We start from the raw sequence: 19,400 nt of genomic DNA on the forward strand, positions 1-19,400 counted from the left end.
GTTGTCAAGGGTTCTTGATTCCTTGCACAAACTTACAGGCCAGGAGTAGACGTTAATAACGGCAAACTTCAGCCTGGTGGGGAAACTAAACATTACACATTGAATATCACTGGAGGAGGTGGTCAGGAGACTAGCTGAGCAACCCACATGTGAGGCGATCCAGATATATAGTCCCCCAGACGGTCTGCCCCTCTCTCTGGTGACAGCTGAAATATTAAATGTCGCAAATCCCACCCTTGCGCACTCATCTCTTGCCCATGTTTCCTGAAACAAACAAATGTCAAACTGATCCACGAAAAGTCCCCATTCAGGGCAAGAGAGTTTACCCGTGATGCCAGCCACGTTCCAAGAGAGGATCTTCAACTCACTAGGTATGCGTGAGTTTCCTCCCGAGAAATCGGTACAGGGTGTGACTGTGCTTGAAAGGTTTACCCCCTGTGCGATGTTATTGGAAGGGGCAGAAAGATTGGGGGATATAGACCCCGATAGGTAGCAACGGCCCTCACGGGTCTTGCACACCTGCAGGGTAGCTGAATCACGAGGACCCGGTCCTTTGCTTTTCTCCAATGAGGGGGACCACTTTATACTCCCATGGTCTAGCTTCACTCGTCCTCTCGGGGACATCGGGGCACTCTTTGGATACCCAGACGCCCAGTCCCTGAGGGTCAAGCCACTTCTTCCAAAGCCCCGTAGCGATTATTTACGGGGAAATTAAAAAACAGAGGTCTAGTGGGAGGGTGTCTTTGGCAGAGATTCTGGTTTTCCATCGGGTGCTTTCATGCCCCGGGATTACGTTTGCCCTACCAGGATTAAGAGAGTGGGAGTAAAAATAATCAAGTGAAAAAGCTCTCACCTCTGTGTGGGGTGCTGTAGGGCATGTTTTATAATTTAGAAGCATATGAACAGTCTGAGGGTTTTTAAAATTAATAACCACACACTACCCTTGATTTGTTTTTTTACTGGGTCCCACCCAATATTCTCTCTTCACCATTAAGATTTCTCCAGCCCTTTCATAAGGAAACTGCCTGTGCTTTGCTAACCAGAATAAACTCTTATTCCTGAGTTCTAGCTGTGACTCCCTCTTGGTGTTATTGAGAGGTGGGACCCCTGTCAGAATTATTAAATAGGGTGAAGATGCTGGTGAGAGGTTTATAGTTGGCCTGGCAACTGCTACCATCCTGCCCACAGGACACACTTCGCTCCTCAGCACTTCTCTACTTGTGCTCGGCCCTGCTACGCTAATGGTGGATTGTTGAATGCTCCGCATGTTAGCGGTTGAGGCGTTACTCTCTCCCGCTCTGGGTGGTGTCCTTAGCCCTGTATTTGGTGCCCGCTCTTGCTGTGCACCAGAATGCTGGGGGGTACATCTAGTATCTCGGTTAGTGATCTGCTGAGTATTGGGGACGTGAGACCTGGGTGTTACCTGTTTATCAAAAGGAACCCGTGAGTTAAAATCAGACTGGGAATTGAAGCCCCCCTCCCTCGGTGGAAGTTGTGTTACGCTGGCACTGGCTTTTTGTTTGACTTGAACCCCCTAGAGATGTCAAGATATTTAGCTGGCCGACTAGGGGGGCAACTTCTTCCTTAAGTCTGGCTCTAAATTGGGTCAGGAGATCTGCCAATAGCGTCTGGGCCCAAGCTGGATAGTTTGGGTCTGTACTGGTGGCAACTGCGGGTTCTGTTGTTATGTTTAAATTAAGTGGATCTTCAGCCCGTTAGCTCACTCCCTCTTCTTGCCTTCTTGCTGTTAGTTGCCCTCCCAACTATTTGCTTTCGTTTCCCATTCTTACGTGTATCTACACCCACTTCTCCCTTCCTAGTTACGCTGGTCGGGTCATTCACTTGGAGTGGAGGGGGGGAAACATTTCCAGTAGATAAGAGTACTACAGGAGAGGTATTAAATTTGGGCAGGTCTACTGTTGGAGGAAAGAGGTCAGGAGTAATTGACAACCGCCTTTCAGTGCGTTCAACTTCCGCTGTAACATCTCCTATGGCCCTTTGCAGCATTTTATCAATTGATGTTGGGAGGGGCAGAGAAGAGTGATTAGCTTGGGCCCGGTACTTTTTAATAGTACAAGTATGTTTCCCCATATATTAATGTTAAAGGGCACTCCGTATTAGTACCACCCGCTGTACAGATCAAACAGACTGAAAGGCAGTGAGCAGACACACAAGGCTTTTGATAATATGCTCGGGGAGGGTGCCCAAGTAGATCGTTATACTCGTAAGAGGAAGGACCCGTTAAGCTATTCCCCTTGAAGTCCGCACGAATATAGTCCATCCCCCAAAAACATACAGCATTTATAGTCCGTGGGAATAAGAAGAGCACCAAGAGGCAACCAGTCTACTTTCCGTAGGAAGTAATTTCAATGTTGTTCAGTTGCATTGTCCAGAGAGCAGGTCTTTAGGGTCGACTGATGTGTAGATGAAATCAAGGGGGGTCGCCCAGCCCTGCCTCTTCCTGTCAATGACTGGCAAGGACGGGACTGCCCTTGGCCCGGGCTTCACCCACCCGCTTCCCGCGCCGCGGGAAAGGCAGCAGCGCTTTTAAGCGCGTGATAGTTCCCCCCCCCACACCTTTGGATTTTAATGATTTTTATTATTCTGTGTACCTTTTATGATCTCTTCGGAAGGTCAAATATAGAAAGAAAGAAGGCTATTGAATGCCTTCTCAATGTCTACTGTGAAGATGGTCGCCTCTTCCTTCCGATAGGCATCTCCTATATGTACTAGAGGCTGACTCCTAACATTCAGTCCCGTGTTTTTGGTGGGGATAATGCCCGCCTGGTCTCTGTGTATTAATGTAGTCATATGTGGGAAGAGTCGGGTGGCCAGGATTCGGCTCAGGATCTTGTAATCCATATTAAGCATGGAGAGCGGTCGGTATGCTGTTCTGTCCCATGCAGGCTTCCCCGGTTTAAGCAGCGGGATGATTGCCGCTTCTCTTGTCGACTCAGGCAGATGTCCGTGCTGCTTCGCCTGGTTATATATGTCAAGCAGCCTAGGAGCTAATAGCTCAACATATGTTGAGTAGAACTCTACTGGCAGTCCATCCGCCCTTGGCGTCTTATTCCTGGCCATGTTCTTGATGGACCCTCTCCCCTCACCGACCTCTATATCCCGTCCCAGAATTTCTGCTACTTCGTCATTTATGACAGGGAGCTCCACATCTCTTATAAAACCGTCCGGATCCTCATCCGTCAGGACCAGTCTGCTCCTGTAGAGGTCAGTATAGTATTCCAGAAACAGGTCATTAATGTCCTGTTGTCTGTAGCGAATCTCTGCTCTCTGCCCTTTTAGCTCTAATATTACCGACCCCCTCCTAGCCAGGTTAGCCAACCAGGCCAGCAGGGCCCAAGATTTGTCCCTTTCAGGGTGGGCCCGTATATATCACATATTTTTTATAATCAAAGCAACACAGCTGCTCCACCTGCTGGGCCACTGCTTCCTTGGCCTCCAATAGCTCCTCTTGTTTGTCTCTCTTTCTCGAGGACCCGGAGTCTCTGCTCAGCCACCAGTGTGTCCTGTAGAAGTACATTCCATGCTCCTACCATCTCCGAGATGCAACGCCACCGAATAACTGATTTAAAGGCGTCCCGCTCTATAAGACTTGGCCTGAAATAGAAGCTCGGTCCACCCCCGGGCTACAAGAAGCAGGGATGCGACCAGGCCGGCGCCGCCATGATGCCACAGGAGGGACTCCCGCCTGAATTTAGCGGATCCGATAACCTGCCACAGCCAGCTTCAACACTGACGGGTGCAGCAGCATAAGCTAAGTAGATGGCTCTGCTTTATGGTTCGCTATGGCAGGCAGCCCACAGGATAAATGCCGGATCAGTTGCCCAGCCTGCAGAGCCTTACAGTGTGGCGGTCATCTTGCAGCTGGCTCGCTAGCGCCCCCTCACCTTGTGCCTATATAGAAATCCACATGTACAGATGATACACTATTCTGTTGGATTCAGGCTGTGGGCAGTGTGTCCAGTTGTCCGCAGCTTTCCCAGTTATCAAGCCATTGATGATCTGTATAATTTCTTCAAAAGATTGCAGATCAGACCTGAGCCCTTAAAATGGTGTCTCTGAGACTCCAAGAAAAATCTCTTTATTCGCACTAGGCAAAAATATCCAGTCAAACGTGAGAATAATCTGACAGTTTTCTGGACATATGTTCAATGTATGCAGCCTAAGGACTCCCATATTTGGTGGTTAGTCAGTCCTAGACAGTAGTTGTATGCTGTCAAGTGATAAGTGCCATCCAGAGTGTCAGGGTGTCTAACCCATCAAATGTCAACCATGTCATATTTGATCAAAAGAGAAAGGCTTAGTGCATGTTCTGATAGAACCTCTGTAATTTTGTGAATTTTGTATTAACCAGTATTTGCTTGTTATGACCCAAGTCTGTTTAAATAGCGAAATCAGGTTGATGCTTAAATGAAGTAAGCATAGCTAAATGGATTTGTTTGGAGATGTGTTCTTAATCCTGTACAATAAACAATGTTGGATTTAACTGACAATGTATTGGCAGCACTGGGGCAGTACTAAAACTATAAAAAGGATCTCCAGCAGATGCATATTTGTTTTGGAAAAATCTTTCTGGGAGTTGTTGAGCCCTCAGCAGAAGGTTTGTCAAAGTCCTTGCTGTCCAACCCCACATGGCAGCAGATCGTGTACAGCAGGAGTCACCTTCCAGGGAAGGTTTGATGCATGACCTAGTGGTAGGGCTCTAAAGGCGAGATGTAGAGGATGGCTGGCGCCCCAGAAGATCATATGCAAGCCCTGTAGCCAACTCCCGCTGTGCACAGCCCAATTCCAAGTTGGTTTCATAGCAGATTAATTTAGTATAACATCAAAAGGCCCCAAGAAATTAACTGAAAAAAGCTGATTGGAAAGAAGTTGTTTTTATGGTCATAACATCATAATGCATTCTTCTAAAAAGCCTTTGAAATAGCTAATGATGACCTCTAGTCATGAAGGTCAGAACGCCGTTGATATGTACCAGCAAACGTTGGATCTTTAATTATGACATTATCTCGTATAAACAATAGTGTATTAAAATAATTCATGCATAAGAACTTCCAAATTATTTCCAATCCGCTGCTTTACATTTACTCTCATGTGTTTCTAGAGCCATTTAAATATTTTATCACAAGCACAATTTGTTCACCTTGCACTTAATACACAATTCCCCAAAAGCATGGCTGATGCTGCATTATAATCTGTGAAGCATATTTCTATGCCTTTGTTGATAAATTAATCTCATTTTACAAAAACATTTGGACTACATGTTTTTGTTTCTTACTTAATTGATTTACTCTTAAATTGTGCCCTTATTTTGCCACCCATTGAGACATTGTTGCTGGATACTATATATACACACCCAGGTTTCTCCTATGGTTTGTAATATAAAAAATAAAAAAAATGACAGCAGCAGCAGCTTTCCCGATGACAAAATAAGGCAGCACCTGCATAGGAAAAAGGCAAGATATCAAAAAGAAATGTAAAAAAACCCAAGAATCCTTAAGAAACTAGGCACAACAGGATCAATGGTGATTAGCGTGCCAGATAATCGTGCTGGATAAGAGCTTGCAAGTATTGCTATGTACTGCATTCACCTGTCTTCTGTCTTAAATACGCATGTCATCTATGGCTTCTCCTGCATTGGCTGCAAGAGAAGAAGAAACATGTTAGATTGGGCAGGAATTTCACAAGAAATAAGAAGCTCAATAGTTGATGCTTCTCACCATCAGGTGTCACTGCCCTTTATCTTTATGTGAAAAGTGAGTTGTAGATGAACGTCAATTTTATAAATGTGGTACCCTGGCCCTGTAACCCTCTCTATGCCTCATTGAAGATGCTTGTGTCTTATCTTCTCATCCTTTACAAACGTAGTACCCTATCCTCTCAACTAAAAGAGCAACTGCAAGCAGCTTTAGCCCCTTCCTTTGCAAGCATGTAGGATCCAAGGTATGCCAAGCACCAAGGGTAAGTAAAGGAACCAGCAGGTATAAAAAACAAAGGAATGTGGGCTACAGTGAGAACAATACTTAGCCCAGTCAAGATAGCTCCAGCAGCTGTATGGGTTGAAGAGGGAAGACACAGGCAGACACTAGCTTGTCATGCACTCCACTGTCTAAGAGTCAGAGTGGCTAGGAGAAGGAATACGGCCAGAATTCTTGGAACGGCCATGGTATTAGCCCATGACGTAGGTTGCAGGATCAGTTGTTGTGATGCAGAGAAAGTATCAGCTTAACACCTCATCTGAAATTAGGGTCCTGGAGAATATGGAGAGATTTTGATGTGCACAGGTTTAACTTGATATGTATGCCTTTTCCATAAGTTCAGTCAATGTGTGTGTCTATTCACAATAATATCGTTTTGAATATCACATTGATTGAATATGTAGCCTGTTTAAGATGTACAGATTGCTTAAATGCTCCAGACCGAGCTTGTGTTCTGCATGTACGTTTCCAATGACTACCACTCACTTACAATCGTGCCAATTCGAAAGGAGAACATTTGTAGCTCTGATATTGAAAAACGGTTACCCATTTCATCATTTGTTCTCTAATTAACTGTTATTGAAGTTTCGGTGCCGAGTCCTTCACTGATAATGTCACCTTTCCAGATAGGGGCAAACTTTACAAATTCCAAGCCAAACAGTTTTTTCTTCTGCCCACAGAACGACCTTCAGTTATGGCTGTCTCATGTGGCCTTTTGCAAAAAGTGGGTAAGTATGCAATATGTCTTTTTTCTTTTCTTTTTTTGGTTTCTATTCATGAGCAGGAGTGAAACTAATTTTAGAGTTTAGTACATATGCGTAGCAGCTGTTGTGATGCATTTGGTGTATGACCGTGCATCGTTGAATCTAGTAATAGACAATTACTTTGTCAGGAAGATGCTATATTGACTCAGTTGCCTGTTGTATGTTATGTGGTATGTATGCCTAGAATAAAAGTGGTTTTTGCTAGTTGTGAGTGTGATCTATAATACGGGTTTACTAATCCTTTTCATGTGGCATAAAATTGTCCCTGTGTTTGCATTGTTAGTAGTGCAGAGCTTTGTTTGTGTTGTGAGTTTTGTAAATTCCCACTTAACTATAATACAAATAAATAAACTACTTTGACAAAAATGGAATAGCTTTAAAGATCACATTTTCCCTTGCAGAACTGCAAAACACAGCTGAGCAAAATATTCTCTTCAATGTTGGCAATTCATCCAGACAAGCCAGGTAATGTAAAAGCTGTTGGTGGTCATTATGTCTTCAGTTTTGCTGGGATTTTTTGTGAGTTTATCGTATTTTACCACTTGCCTAGATTAGTAGATGGTGGAGTGGCATAGCTGTGTGTTTTCACTTCACTAAAATGAAAAACAAGAAAATAACAGCCAGCTCTAAGTTAACAATCCTCGTGAATTCGTTTTGTCCTTAGTGAGTGCTCGCAACAAGAGTTCAGCAGTATCATTTTCATGTAAACACTAGAACTATGGCCTTCAAACTTTTTAAACAGCATAAGGCATCTTTTGGCCCAAGCCTAGCTCACCCCCTAGGATCACTTGAGGCCCCCTAGTTTGAAGACTACTGCTCCAGAATAAGACAAGTCATAAAATAATGACATCCCTATAGAAAACACCATTATCAAGCAGGTTTTAAGTGGGTTAGAACATTTAATCTTGCTTCTGCATGCACTGTCCTGATCGTAATATTATCGGCTAAATCTTTTCTTGCTGAAACCAGGGATTTGTACACACGTTCATGATTTTCGCTGCCATCTTGTCAATTTGAGTTCTTTTTACCTTTTTCAAAACAGAATTGTTCTGTTAAAAAAAGCCTTTTTGGGGAGCCTGGTATTTCTGTTAAATTTGAAGGTCCGAAGATTTTTGTCTATTATGTCTTTATTCGGGGTACAGAGTTCTAGATCTTAGCATGCGTCTTTCTGTCTACTTCACTGTGCTTACATTTTTAGGTGGCACATATTATGATTTTTACAAATACTTAATTTACTTATTGTGATGTGCATTATTTAATAGTAATGTGAAGTCTTGAAAAATGTAAGTACATCCAAACTGTAGTCTACTTTGACACCCAGCTATATGGCATCTTTGTCCTGTGTTGGTTTTTGGTACAGAGTGCTCTCTGAAATGTATTGTGGAAGTGTTTTTATTCTTAAGTGCTGACAGGGACATTTCACAGCCATTTAAGGCATATCTAAACTGTGTTGTGTGCTTGTGATGTGTTCTGTTGTAAGTGTACTGTTGGGCTAACGTTAATAGCATCATACAGATAGTGTTGAAAATCTAAACCTAGGACAGAGTAAATCACAGTCAATTACTTAAATAATTGACTTCACATGCTAGAGAAAGAAAATAAATCCCAAACATGCCGGGGTAACCTTCCAAGCTGTCTATAGATCGTTGCACCTCTGTGTGGTTTAATTTACCTGCACCTCCATCCATGTAAATAAATTCATATTTCTCCTTTTGCAGCGCTCTGGATCATGGCGGCAAAGTGGGAGATGGAGGATCGCCTGTCATCAGAGAGTGCTAGACACTTGTTTCTACGTGCTCTCCGTTTCCATCCAGAGGCTCCCAAGTTGTTTCAGGAAGTGAGTCAATGTTCAGCCCTTGAATCGGAAATTTCTTTAATTCATGTGGAATCCGTATTATAATTCTTTGTTATTGGCATAGTACAAACTACAGTTGAGGGAAGTATATCTGTCTTGGCTGAAACAAGAAGTGATTTTTAGGTCTTAGTACGGGATCTGTCAATCTCTGTCTTTGTTGTTTTGAGTTTATAATTTTGGTACAGTTAAACAAATGGTATTGAGGGAAATACATAGCAATTAAAGTTTACACCCTGTTTGAGCCAGTGAGAGGTTTTTAAAATATTTGTATTGTCTGCACCAACGCAAAGTTATATGCTTTATGACTAAAAGTTGCATACATAAAAACAGCCCAATGAATCAGACTTTTAGATCGAATGATGTACATTCCTAATTAAGTTGCATGTGTATGGCGCACATGCTAAGATTGCGGTTATAAACACTTTGATACTCAACTATGTTGCATGTCTGTGCTGTGTTGCCCATGTCCGGAGTGGTACTTGGAAACAAATAAAAGCCAGGAGTAGAGTGGACAGTGACTTTTAAATGGAGATCGGAAATGAGAAAACATTTATGGAAGGAAGAGAAAGTTTAAGATGAGGATGCAAATGACAGTCGAAGAATGGAGACAGGTGGGAACTGCTGGCAATTACTGGAAGCAGGAGGGATCATAACTTAAAGAAAGTGGGAATCGTGTCCTCCTGGGAAGATATTGGAGCAAAAACTATATATGTGATCGGAAACCAGGAATTGCCTGGAAGACTGGGAAGCAGATACTGGATGTGTGTAGAAGTTGCAGCAAAGTTTAGCTGCAGGGCTTTTTTCCTATTCTTTTTCAGGGTCTTCTGTGTTCGTTAATGGTGTTTCTGAAGAGCCAAGTGTCATCTTGGGCTCACTTCAGAATGCTAGCATCCCAGGTGGGCGATTAGCTGTTGAGAAGCTAGTTCGGAACACCCTACCATTCTGACCGAGCTTCCCAACAGCTAATCACCCAGCTGGCATGGTACCATTCTGAATTGAGTCCACTGTGACTCTCATTTGTGGTGCCTGGTTCCTCATGAGTATGGGAGTCTGGCCATCTAGTAGCATGGTGACATATGTGCCTTGCTCTCCTACCTTAAAAACTAAAAAAGCGGAGGAGGAGTCAAGATGGCGATCGAGATGGCTGCGTAACCGCTCGGCTCCGTGAGCCTCCTCACCCCACACATACATCCTGGCACTTATCCTGAGCTGCAACGGCATCTACCTGTAGGCGAAGGATCAATCTCACTTACCGCTTGCTCCTGAGGCTTCTGCTTGCTGCAGACCCGTTGGATTGTCCCCGACTGTTTTGAGGCCTTCGCGGAGCTGGGACCGGGGTCTCGAGTGCGGAGAGTGGCCGGCCGCGAATGCAACAACAGCGGCCTCTGGTGATGGTGAGGACTCGGCCGGAGGGAACTGAAGCCTGATTGCCGCTGGCGACAGTGCCGACCCAGCCCAACTGGTGGAGAACCATGCGGGGAGTGTGATGCGGCTGGGTCGGGGGAGGTGCATGATTCTTAGCCCCCCATTCCGGTGCTGTATCCGGGCCCTTTACCGATTTTGCCCGGAGTTAGCGGGCGGCCCCCGGGGTGTGGCGGAGTTTTTAGCCTTTCGGTGACTTTCCGCGGCGGAGCCTGCCTCGGCTTGTGAGATTCCCGCTGTGAATCCTGTTCCTCCCTGATGTGAGACCCGGTCCCGAGGTGAGGTGGAGAAGGACGAGGCCGGAACAGCTAGGATGGCGGAGAGCGCCCTCGTACGCACACCTCACCCGGGCAGAGAAGCCGCTATGCGAGAGAGTCCTGGGGTCTGGAGACACGAGAGAGAGCCCACGTCCAGAGATGTTTTGGCTGCGTTAACAACTCTGCATGAAACCCTGATCCGGGACGCCCTGGATCTGGGTAGGAGGATGGCCGCCATTGTTGTCCCACCGCCCCACATGGGTGGGGATGAATCACCAGGATGCGCCGATGTGCCCGCCTTTGCGTCAGTGATGAACGTTCCAGCTGCACCTACGTTTGTGGAGACGCCGATAGACCCGGTCCGTGAATCCGCTTTCGATTGCTCTTTTGTGTTTGGGAGTGACTTGTCGGGGCCCTTATCCATACGGCGGCGGAAGACACAACATCGATCCATAGTTTGGGTTGCCCCGGCGGCGTCTCAACTATTGTCGGATTGTGTGACTTTCTCATCCTGGCTGCTGAGACTGTGTTCTGCCTCGGGGATGTTTCCGGTGTCGGTACTGGCACAGACGGAGTTCCGCCATGAGTACTTGGCTGGGATTTGGGGGCTTCAGTCCCATGGAGTATTGGCGCCTCCCGGACCGCCCGGTTCGGTTGGACCCACCACACTGTACTGTTTGTCGATTGATAAATGGCCGTCTGTGGGTACAATTGATAGAGAAGGCCAGGGATGACATCGTTTAGGATATGATGGAACACATTGTTGGCAGACGGTGTTTTGGAAGGACACTCCACGGGGATGTTACCGATTGAATTTATGATTCTTGCTTATTGTGGCTGTTCTGACTTTGCTTCTGATGTATGTTGTGCGTGACAGGTGAGGGGGGGCCGGGTGGTCTGTTCGAGGGCCCTTCTCCATAACTTTTCCTTCCTTTTTCTTCTATATTTCGGGTCTCTTCTTTAAGGCGATAGGCACGCTGCTGGGGGGGGGGTAGGCCATAGCCTTCTGCAGGGGTGCAGAGTGGGGGGTAGGGGGTAGAGGGTTGTTTATTTGTTCTTTCTTTGTCTCTATGGCCCTGTGCTTTTTCTTTTTCTAGGTGTCGTCGTCTTCATGTTTCCCACAATCTGTTTTGTTTTTAAGAGCTGGGGTGCTGATTCGACATGACATGTATGTGTTGTTTACATTTATCCTGACTCGTATGCCTTGCCCCCGTGTCCGTCAGTGTGTTCGCACTCATTGCGGTTTTCTGTTGTATGTCGCTATTGTGGGATCATGTGTGACCGTATGGCACTTCTGCTGCTATTTCTTCTGTTTTACTTTCTTTATTGTAAAATTAACCTTCTTAATGCCTGCTTCTCTCGCTGTGCGCTTAAGTACGAGTCGTATCCTGGATACTTACCTGACCCTGGCTTATGGCCCGCTGTTTCTTTTTATATTGCTCTGCTGACCTTACGAACTGCCTAGCGACCGGCCAGGGATGGTTGTAGGCCCATGCTTGTATTTATGTGCCGTGATAATAAAGGTTTAAAAAAAAAAAAGCTGGGCGTAGTCTTTAACACAAGTATACATTATTAATAGGGACTAGGCAGTCAAGAGGCATACATAAGCTATGTTAGACCATGACTTCCTAAATACTATGTCATGCCTTCTTTGTCAGATGAAGTAGAAGTTGGTATGTGCCTCAGGCCATTATCACAACGTGGGTTCTATACACCTTTAACTTCATAGCAATCTAGTCAATGATTTTATAAAGAGATGTGTGGGTTGCAATTGGGGAGACCACGAAAAGATTACAGCCTAACCTGTGAATTGTTTAAGCACAAAGCAATGAGCATGAGCCCTGCTGACAGCTTTATACTCCTGGACCCTTTGAGGAAGTGGTTGCATAATTGTCCGAGTACAGGACCTTCTGAGGCTGGCTCGTATGGATAATATTTGCATGTGCTGGTCTATTTCCTCCTACTTTTGTTGTAATTGTCCGTTGCTGCTTTGGGTGAAGGCACTCACAGACTTGAAGTCTGATTGCTTGGAACTATTGTTTTTGCTGGGCTGTGATGGGCCAATTCTAGTGGGAGCTGTTGTGAGGGAATAATCTTTCAATAGAGAAGTTGGTGGTATATGGGAGAGTAATAGCACGACCCTAATTCCTGAGCACATAAGTGGAAGCAACAATGAACAAATTAAGTTTCACATTTGTGTATGCAGCATATTCGAGAGAAGAACAGTAGTCATATATAACTGAAATATGTAAGGGTCTGATTTTACATAATTCACACAGACTTCTCCCCATCACCACAAGCTGTACCTTGCTCCAAATTCCTATTTGCAATTGCAGAATGAAACATGGAGTTCGAGGCATATGGGCTGCAGATGGTACATTTATGAATAGATCGCCATCTGGTGTTGGGCTCGGATGATTGCACTTGTTTTTCTTCTTTGTCGTCATAGATGACTCCTCCTCTTGGTGTTAGTGCGCATGGGCATCGGCTCCATCCTTAGATTGTTTTTTTCCGCCATCGGGTTCGGATGAGGATCGAAGCGCTCCGGACCGACTTCGATAAAGAAGGCTATATTCGGCGCGTAACCCTTTCCAATTCGACGGTATTGTTATCGAACGCGACTTCACTTCCATACCGACGCGTTTCGAAGGACGACGACTACGAGAAAATCGACGTAGTCCAGCCCGGGGTCCATGGAAAGGACTCCATTTAAAAAATGTCCAACGTGTGGTGCTAAGTTCCCACACAAGGACCTACACGAGGTGTGCAACCTCTGCTTGTCCCCTGAACATGAATCCAGGGACTGTGAGGCCTGTGCAGCGTTCTCTTCAAAATCGACGATTAGAAACCGTCGAGCCCGAAGACACGAGGTATCGAGAATGCAGTCACAGGCAATCCCGGAGCTGTTTGAGGACCAGCACCCAGAAGAGGAGGAAGAAGAGGCCGACGAGGCGGGGTCTGAAGCGGACGAGTCCGACGTCGAGGAAATCGACGTCCAACAAAACGTGAGTGACGACGTCCCTTTACCAAAAAACAGACCCCGCACGGTGTCAACCCCGCCTTCGAGCCCGGTCAGACAACCGAAAAAAGTTTCCGACGCCCCGCCTTCGAGCCCGGCAACGAAACCGAAACCGAAACACTCGGTCTCCCATCATGGCGGCTCCGATAAACGGACCACATCGACACCGAAGCTCCAAGTCAAGGAAAGCTCGAAGTCGAAGCAGTCCATGTCGACACCGAAACATGTTTCGACGTCGAAAACACCCTCGACACCGGGGACATCTTCGATACCGAAGACATCGGATCCGAATAAAATCTCGGTGCCGAAAATACAAATGGACAGTCAGAAGAAAAAACACCTTTCGGACCCGAAAACTGCGGTACCAACACAGGAATACAAGACCGATCCTAAACAAAAGACTCTGTTTATTGATCCAAAAACTGGCAAGGTAGTCACAGAACTACCTAAAAAGAGGAAGAATGAACATTCGGACGACAAAACTCATCCGAAGAAGAGAACAATGGGGACAAATACAACTCCTCCCCATTCTCCAAAACCTAGACACACACCATCTTCTCCTCTTCCTCACAATAGAACAAATATTCCTCCCACACGACCATCTACACCTACAACAGATGTAGAGAGCGACACAGGGGAGGGGGAACATCCTGGGGATGATGAAGACACAATCCCAGAGGAGGCAGACCCATGGGAAGAGTACAATGTAGGGTCAGATAACGATAACGACCCTGAATTGTATCCTTCAAAACCCTCACCTCCTGATGATAATACTGGGTTTGCGCAACTCATTAATAGAGCAGCAACATATCACAAGGTAGAACTACACGCAGAACCTCAAATAGAGGATTTCTTATTAGAAACACTACCTACTGCACAAAGGACATCAGGAACACTACCAATGCTTAAGGGCCTTCTCAGTCATACATCAGAGATATTCAAAGACCCAGTGAGGGCTAGGGTACTGAACCCAAGAATCGATAAAAAATATAGGGCAGCTCCAAAAGACCCAATATACATTAAAGGACAAATTCCTCTAGACTCACTAGTGGTCACAAACGCTCGTAAGAGAGCAAACTCTTTATCTACGGGAGAAGCTCCACCTCCTGACAAAGAGTCTAAGCTAATAGATGCCTCTGGCAAGAGAGTAGCATCTCAAGCGGCAAACAGCTGGCGCATAGCTAATACGCAAGCACTACTTGCAAGATATGACAGAGCGCATTATGATGAGTTAGAAAAACTCATCACACATCTCCCTAAAGAACATCAAAAGAGGGCAGATCAACTCATACAAGAAGGGAAGTTAATTACTAACACTTCAATAAAGTGCGCCCTAGACGCGGCAGACACTGCAGCAAGATCTACAAACACAAGCATCATGTTAAGGAGACATGCATGGCTCAGGGTATCAGGGTTCAAACAAGAGGTACAAACATCGTTACTGAACCAACCCTTTGATGGGAAAACACTTTTCGGCACAGGGACAGATGAGGCCTTAGAAAAGATGAAAAAAGATACCGAAACGGCTAAATCAATGGGAGCATTGCAACAGCCAACACAAAGAGGTTCCTTTCGTAGGTCCACCTATAGAGGAGGATCCAAAAATACAGGTACAAGCCAGCAACAAACCTCTTTTACACCTACATCACCCAGAGGTAATTCTAGAGGTGGCTACAGAGGTAACAACAACAAGGGTAGAGGTCGCGGAAACAACAACAACCGCAACTCTCCAACCCCAAAGCAGTGACTTCATACAGCTCCCCCCAGACCATATAACACCGGTCGGGGGACGCCTATCACAGTTCCTACCTGTCTGGGAAAACATCACATCAGACAGGTGGGTGAGACAAATTATCCAACATGGTTATTGCCTGGAACTCACATCTACCCCACCAAACATCCCCCCAAACAGCGTCCAATGAAACAAGATCACCTGACACTATTAAAGCAGGAAGTACTATCCCTACTAGGAAAGCATGCCATAGAGAAGGTTCCACAGCACCAACAAGGAACAGGAGTATACTCCCTATACTTCCTAATTCCCAAAAAGGATGGGTCTCTAAGGCCGATACTGGACCTAAGACCTCTCAACGCATACATAAATTCGGAACATTTCCACATGGTCACGCTCCAACAGGTACTTCCTTTACTGAAGAAAGGGGACTTTCTTTCTACACTGGATCTAAACGACGCTTACTTTCATATCCCGATTCACAAAGCCCACAGGAAATACCTCAGGTTTGTGGTAGAAGGACAACATTATCAGTTCAAAGTCCTTCGGTTTGGTGTCACAACGGCACCAAGGGTGTTCACAAAATGCCTGGCAGTGGTGGCAGCTCACCTAAGAAGACAACAAATACATGTCTTCCCGTACTTGGACGACTGGCTAATAAAGGCCAAGTCACAAGAGGAATGTCTTCAAAACACACAAAAGACAATTCAGCTACTACACCAGCTAGGGTTCACGGTGAACTACACAAAGTCACACCTACAACCAAGCAAGGTTCAACAATATCTGGGGGCTACTATAGACACAGAAAAAGCCAAAGTATACCACAACCCAGTCAGGATCCAAACAATGGTAACAATCATTCAAAGATTCCAGCCACAACACTTACTACCAGCAAGAGTGTTCATGCAGCTATTAGGGATGATGTCATCCTGCATACTGCTAATACCATATGCCAAACTACAAATGCGCCCGCTACAAGAATGTTTGGCGACACAGTGGAATCAGGCTCAAGGGCAGATTACAGATCTGGTGTTGGTAGACGACCGCACACACCGCTCTCTGAAGTGGTGGAACACAACAAACATTGCCAAGGGGCGGTCGTTCCTAGAACCAATTCCACAGGTGACAATAACAGCGGACGCATCGCTCACAGGATGGGGAGCACATATGGAGAAATACACAGTACAAGGAAGGTGGAGTGTGCAGGAAAGAAGACTGCACATCAATCATCTAGAACTACTTGCAGTGTTTCTAGCATTAAAAGCCTTCCAAATGCATGTTATCAACAAAGCAGTCCTGATCAGAACAGACAACATGACAGCAATGTATTATATTCAAAAACAGGGGGGAACACACTCTCTCCAACTATCCAGACTAGCACAGGAAATTTGGAGATGGGCCATTCCTCAAAACATCTACCTGTTAGCCGAACACCTACCAGGAGTCCAAAACCAGATAGCAGACATCTTAAGCAGACAGTCGGAACAAATACACGAATGGGAACTGCACCAACAAATACTGCAGCCATTCTTCCAAAGATGGGGACAACCAGAGATAGACCTCTTTGCCACTCATCAGAACGCAAAATGCCAAAGCTTCGCGTCCAGGTACCCACACCACCTGTCGCAGGGCAATGCGTTATGGATAAATTGGTCCAACAAATTTGCATACGCTTTTCCCCCTCTCCCACTAATCCCATTAGTGGTCAGAAAGCTGCAACAACACTCAATGACCATGATACTAGTGGCACCCACGTGGGCACGACAACCGTGGTTCACCACGCTCCTGCAACTCTCACAAGTGCCACATCAAAAGCTACGAATTCTACCCATGCACCTTACACAGAACCATGGAGAAATAATGCACCCAGATCCCACACAATTGAACCTAGCGATCTGGCTCCTGAAATCCTAGAATTTGGGTACTTCGATCTACCCCCAAATTGCATGGAAATAATTAAACAAGCAAGACGTCCTACCACCAGAGCGTGCTATGCAGCTAAGTGGAAGAGGTTTGCTATACACTGTACTAACAACAATATCAACCCTCTGGACGTATCAACAAGGGAGATTATTTGCTACTTATTACACTTACAGCAATGTAATCTAGCGTACACATCTATCAGAGTACATCTAGCAGCTATAGCAGCGTACCTACAAAACAGGCAGCACATATCACTGTTCAGAGTACCAGCGATAAAAGCATTTATGGAAGGCCTTAAAAGAGTCATTCCACCAAGATTACCACCTTCCCCAGTCTGGAACCTCAACGTAGTACTCACCAGACTAATGGGGCCACCTTTCGAACCTATGCATAGGTGTGAAATACAATTCCTTACATGGAAGGTGGCTTTCCTTATAGCCATTACCTCACTTAGGAGAGTAAGTGAATTACAGGCATTGACAATACAAGAACCATTCCTACAGTTACACCAGAATAAAGTGGTTCTTAGAACAAACCCAAAGTTCTTACCTAAAGTAATTTCGGCATTTCACATCAATCAGCCAGTGGAACTGCCAGTCTTCTTTCCAAAGCCACAGACGGTGGCAGAAAGGGCTCTACATACACTAGATGTCAAAAGAGCCATTTTGTACTACATAGAAAAAACACAAAACTTCAGGAAAACTAAACAACTATTTGTAGCATTTTCCCCGACACATAAGGGCAATCCTATCTCTAAAGCAGGCATCGCTAGATGGATTGTAAGATGTATACAAATATGTTACATTAAAGCAAAAAGAACATTAACTGTTCCTCCTAGAGCTCATTCTACACGAAAACTAGGAGCATCTATGGCATTCTTAGGGAACATTCCCCTAGATGACATATGTAGAGCAGCAACTTGGTCTACACCACATACATTCACAAAGCACTACTGTGTTGATGTACAGGCTACACAACAAGCCAGAGTGGGCCAAGCTGTATTAAAAACTCTATTTCAAACAGTTGCGACAGACACTGGTGACCACCGCTAGGGAGATAACTGCTGTACAATCTATTCATAAATGTACCATCTGCAGCCCATATGCCTCGAACGGAATATGCTACTTACCAGTATGCATCTGTTCTTGGCATAGAGGGCTGCAGAGTGGTACATGCCCTCCCTGCCTCCCCGGAAACCTGTGTCTGTCCCAACATTATCTTATTTAGATACACTTACATGGGCATATCTTTATGTATTATAATACACTACTCCATCTAACCCTACTATGGCAAAACAATCTAAGGATGGAGCCGATGCCCATGCGCACTAACACCAAGAGGAGGAGTCATCTATGACGACAAAGACTTCTACAGAAGAAAAACAAGTGCAATCATCCGAGCCCAACACCAGATGGCGATCTATTCATAAATGTACCACTCTGCAGCCCTCTATGCCAAGAACAGATGCATACTGGTAAGTAGCATATTCCTTATGCTTGGTGTTCCTTTGGAACTGTGACAGTAAAAAACAAGCAATTGCAATGCAATCGGTCTCGCCTTATCCTTTCAGCACATTATCCCGGGTGCTTCAATCACCGGCTCAAATTAAGCCGAGGGAGAGGGAAGCAAAGAGGGAGGGACGAGAGGCCTGGAGGTAGTTATTTGGTCGCATTTCAGTCCATTGTTTTTTGGGTCATCGTATCACTCTAGACAGTTTTGAAAAGAAAACATTGCCGATTTCATGCAAGACACTGGTGCCTTTCAAGGTGTCATCAATAAAGTGGAGAAAACATTTAAACTGGAGAATTTTCAGAGAAATAGCAAAGTAAAGCTGCAATATCCACCTACAAATAAAAAGCTTGCCAAACAACACTAGAGGAAAAAAGTGACTGCATAAGAAAATGAAATTAGGACCATGTGAGCTGAGGGCAGGCGTAATAGAAATAACTATATTTACATATAAATAGGTTTATGCCATGGTAGTAAAAGTAAATGTTGCCCAGTAGCACATTATTTACAGTAACTACTAATAAATGCACAGTAACACATATGTTAATACAGCTCATAGGTCAGATTCCAGATTATTACCGCAGTACAGCAAACTCGACATAAGAAAAGCAATTTTTTTGTGTTACACAATGCATGCAACAAATACTTCACACATTCAAACAAGTCTAAAAGTAATTGGGCCTCTATTACCTTGCTGCACAACTTGAACCCCTTGTATCCTGGTTCTGGTCGAATAACTTTTGTTAAAATAAACACAAATGAAAAATGCTCCAGCGTAAACCTTACACACGGATGAATGCACAGAGTGTAATATTCTATGTATTACCACAATTGAGGGTGGGGAGGAGCATCGTGAGGCACTCCAGGCTTCACCTCTGATGAGTTATGACCATTCCACACATGCTGAACAATGATAACTAATA

At 45.1% G+C, this 19,400-nt stretch overlaps 1 protein-coding gene across 1 annotated transcript in view; it reads left to right on the top strand.

The window, feature by feature from the left end:
* Positions 1-19,400, top strand: part of UTP6 (UTP6 small subunit processome component) — a 428,027-nt gene that overhangs the window by 77,746 nt on the left and 330,881 nt on the right. The window contains exons 5-7 of the mRNA XM_078654392.1: positions 6,677-6,724; positions 7,162-7,225; positions 8,479-8,597. Of these exons, the coding sequence (XP_078510518.1) occupies positions 6,677-6,724; positions 7,162-7,225; positions 8,479-8,597 (231 nt within the window). The remainder of the gene's footprint in view (positions 1-6,676; positions 6,725-7,161; positions 7,226-8,478; positions 8,598-19,400) is intronic.

The sequence above is a fragment of the Lissotriton helveticus genome, chromosome 7 (assembly GCF_964261635.1).
Source record: "Lissotriton helveticus chromosome 7, aLisHel1.1, whole genome shotgun sequence".
In the NCBI taxonomy this organism is placed as follows: Eukaryota; Metazoa; Chordata; class Amphibia; order Caudata; family Salamandridae; genus Lissotriton; species Lissotriton helveticus.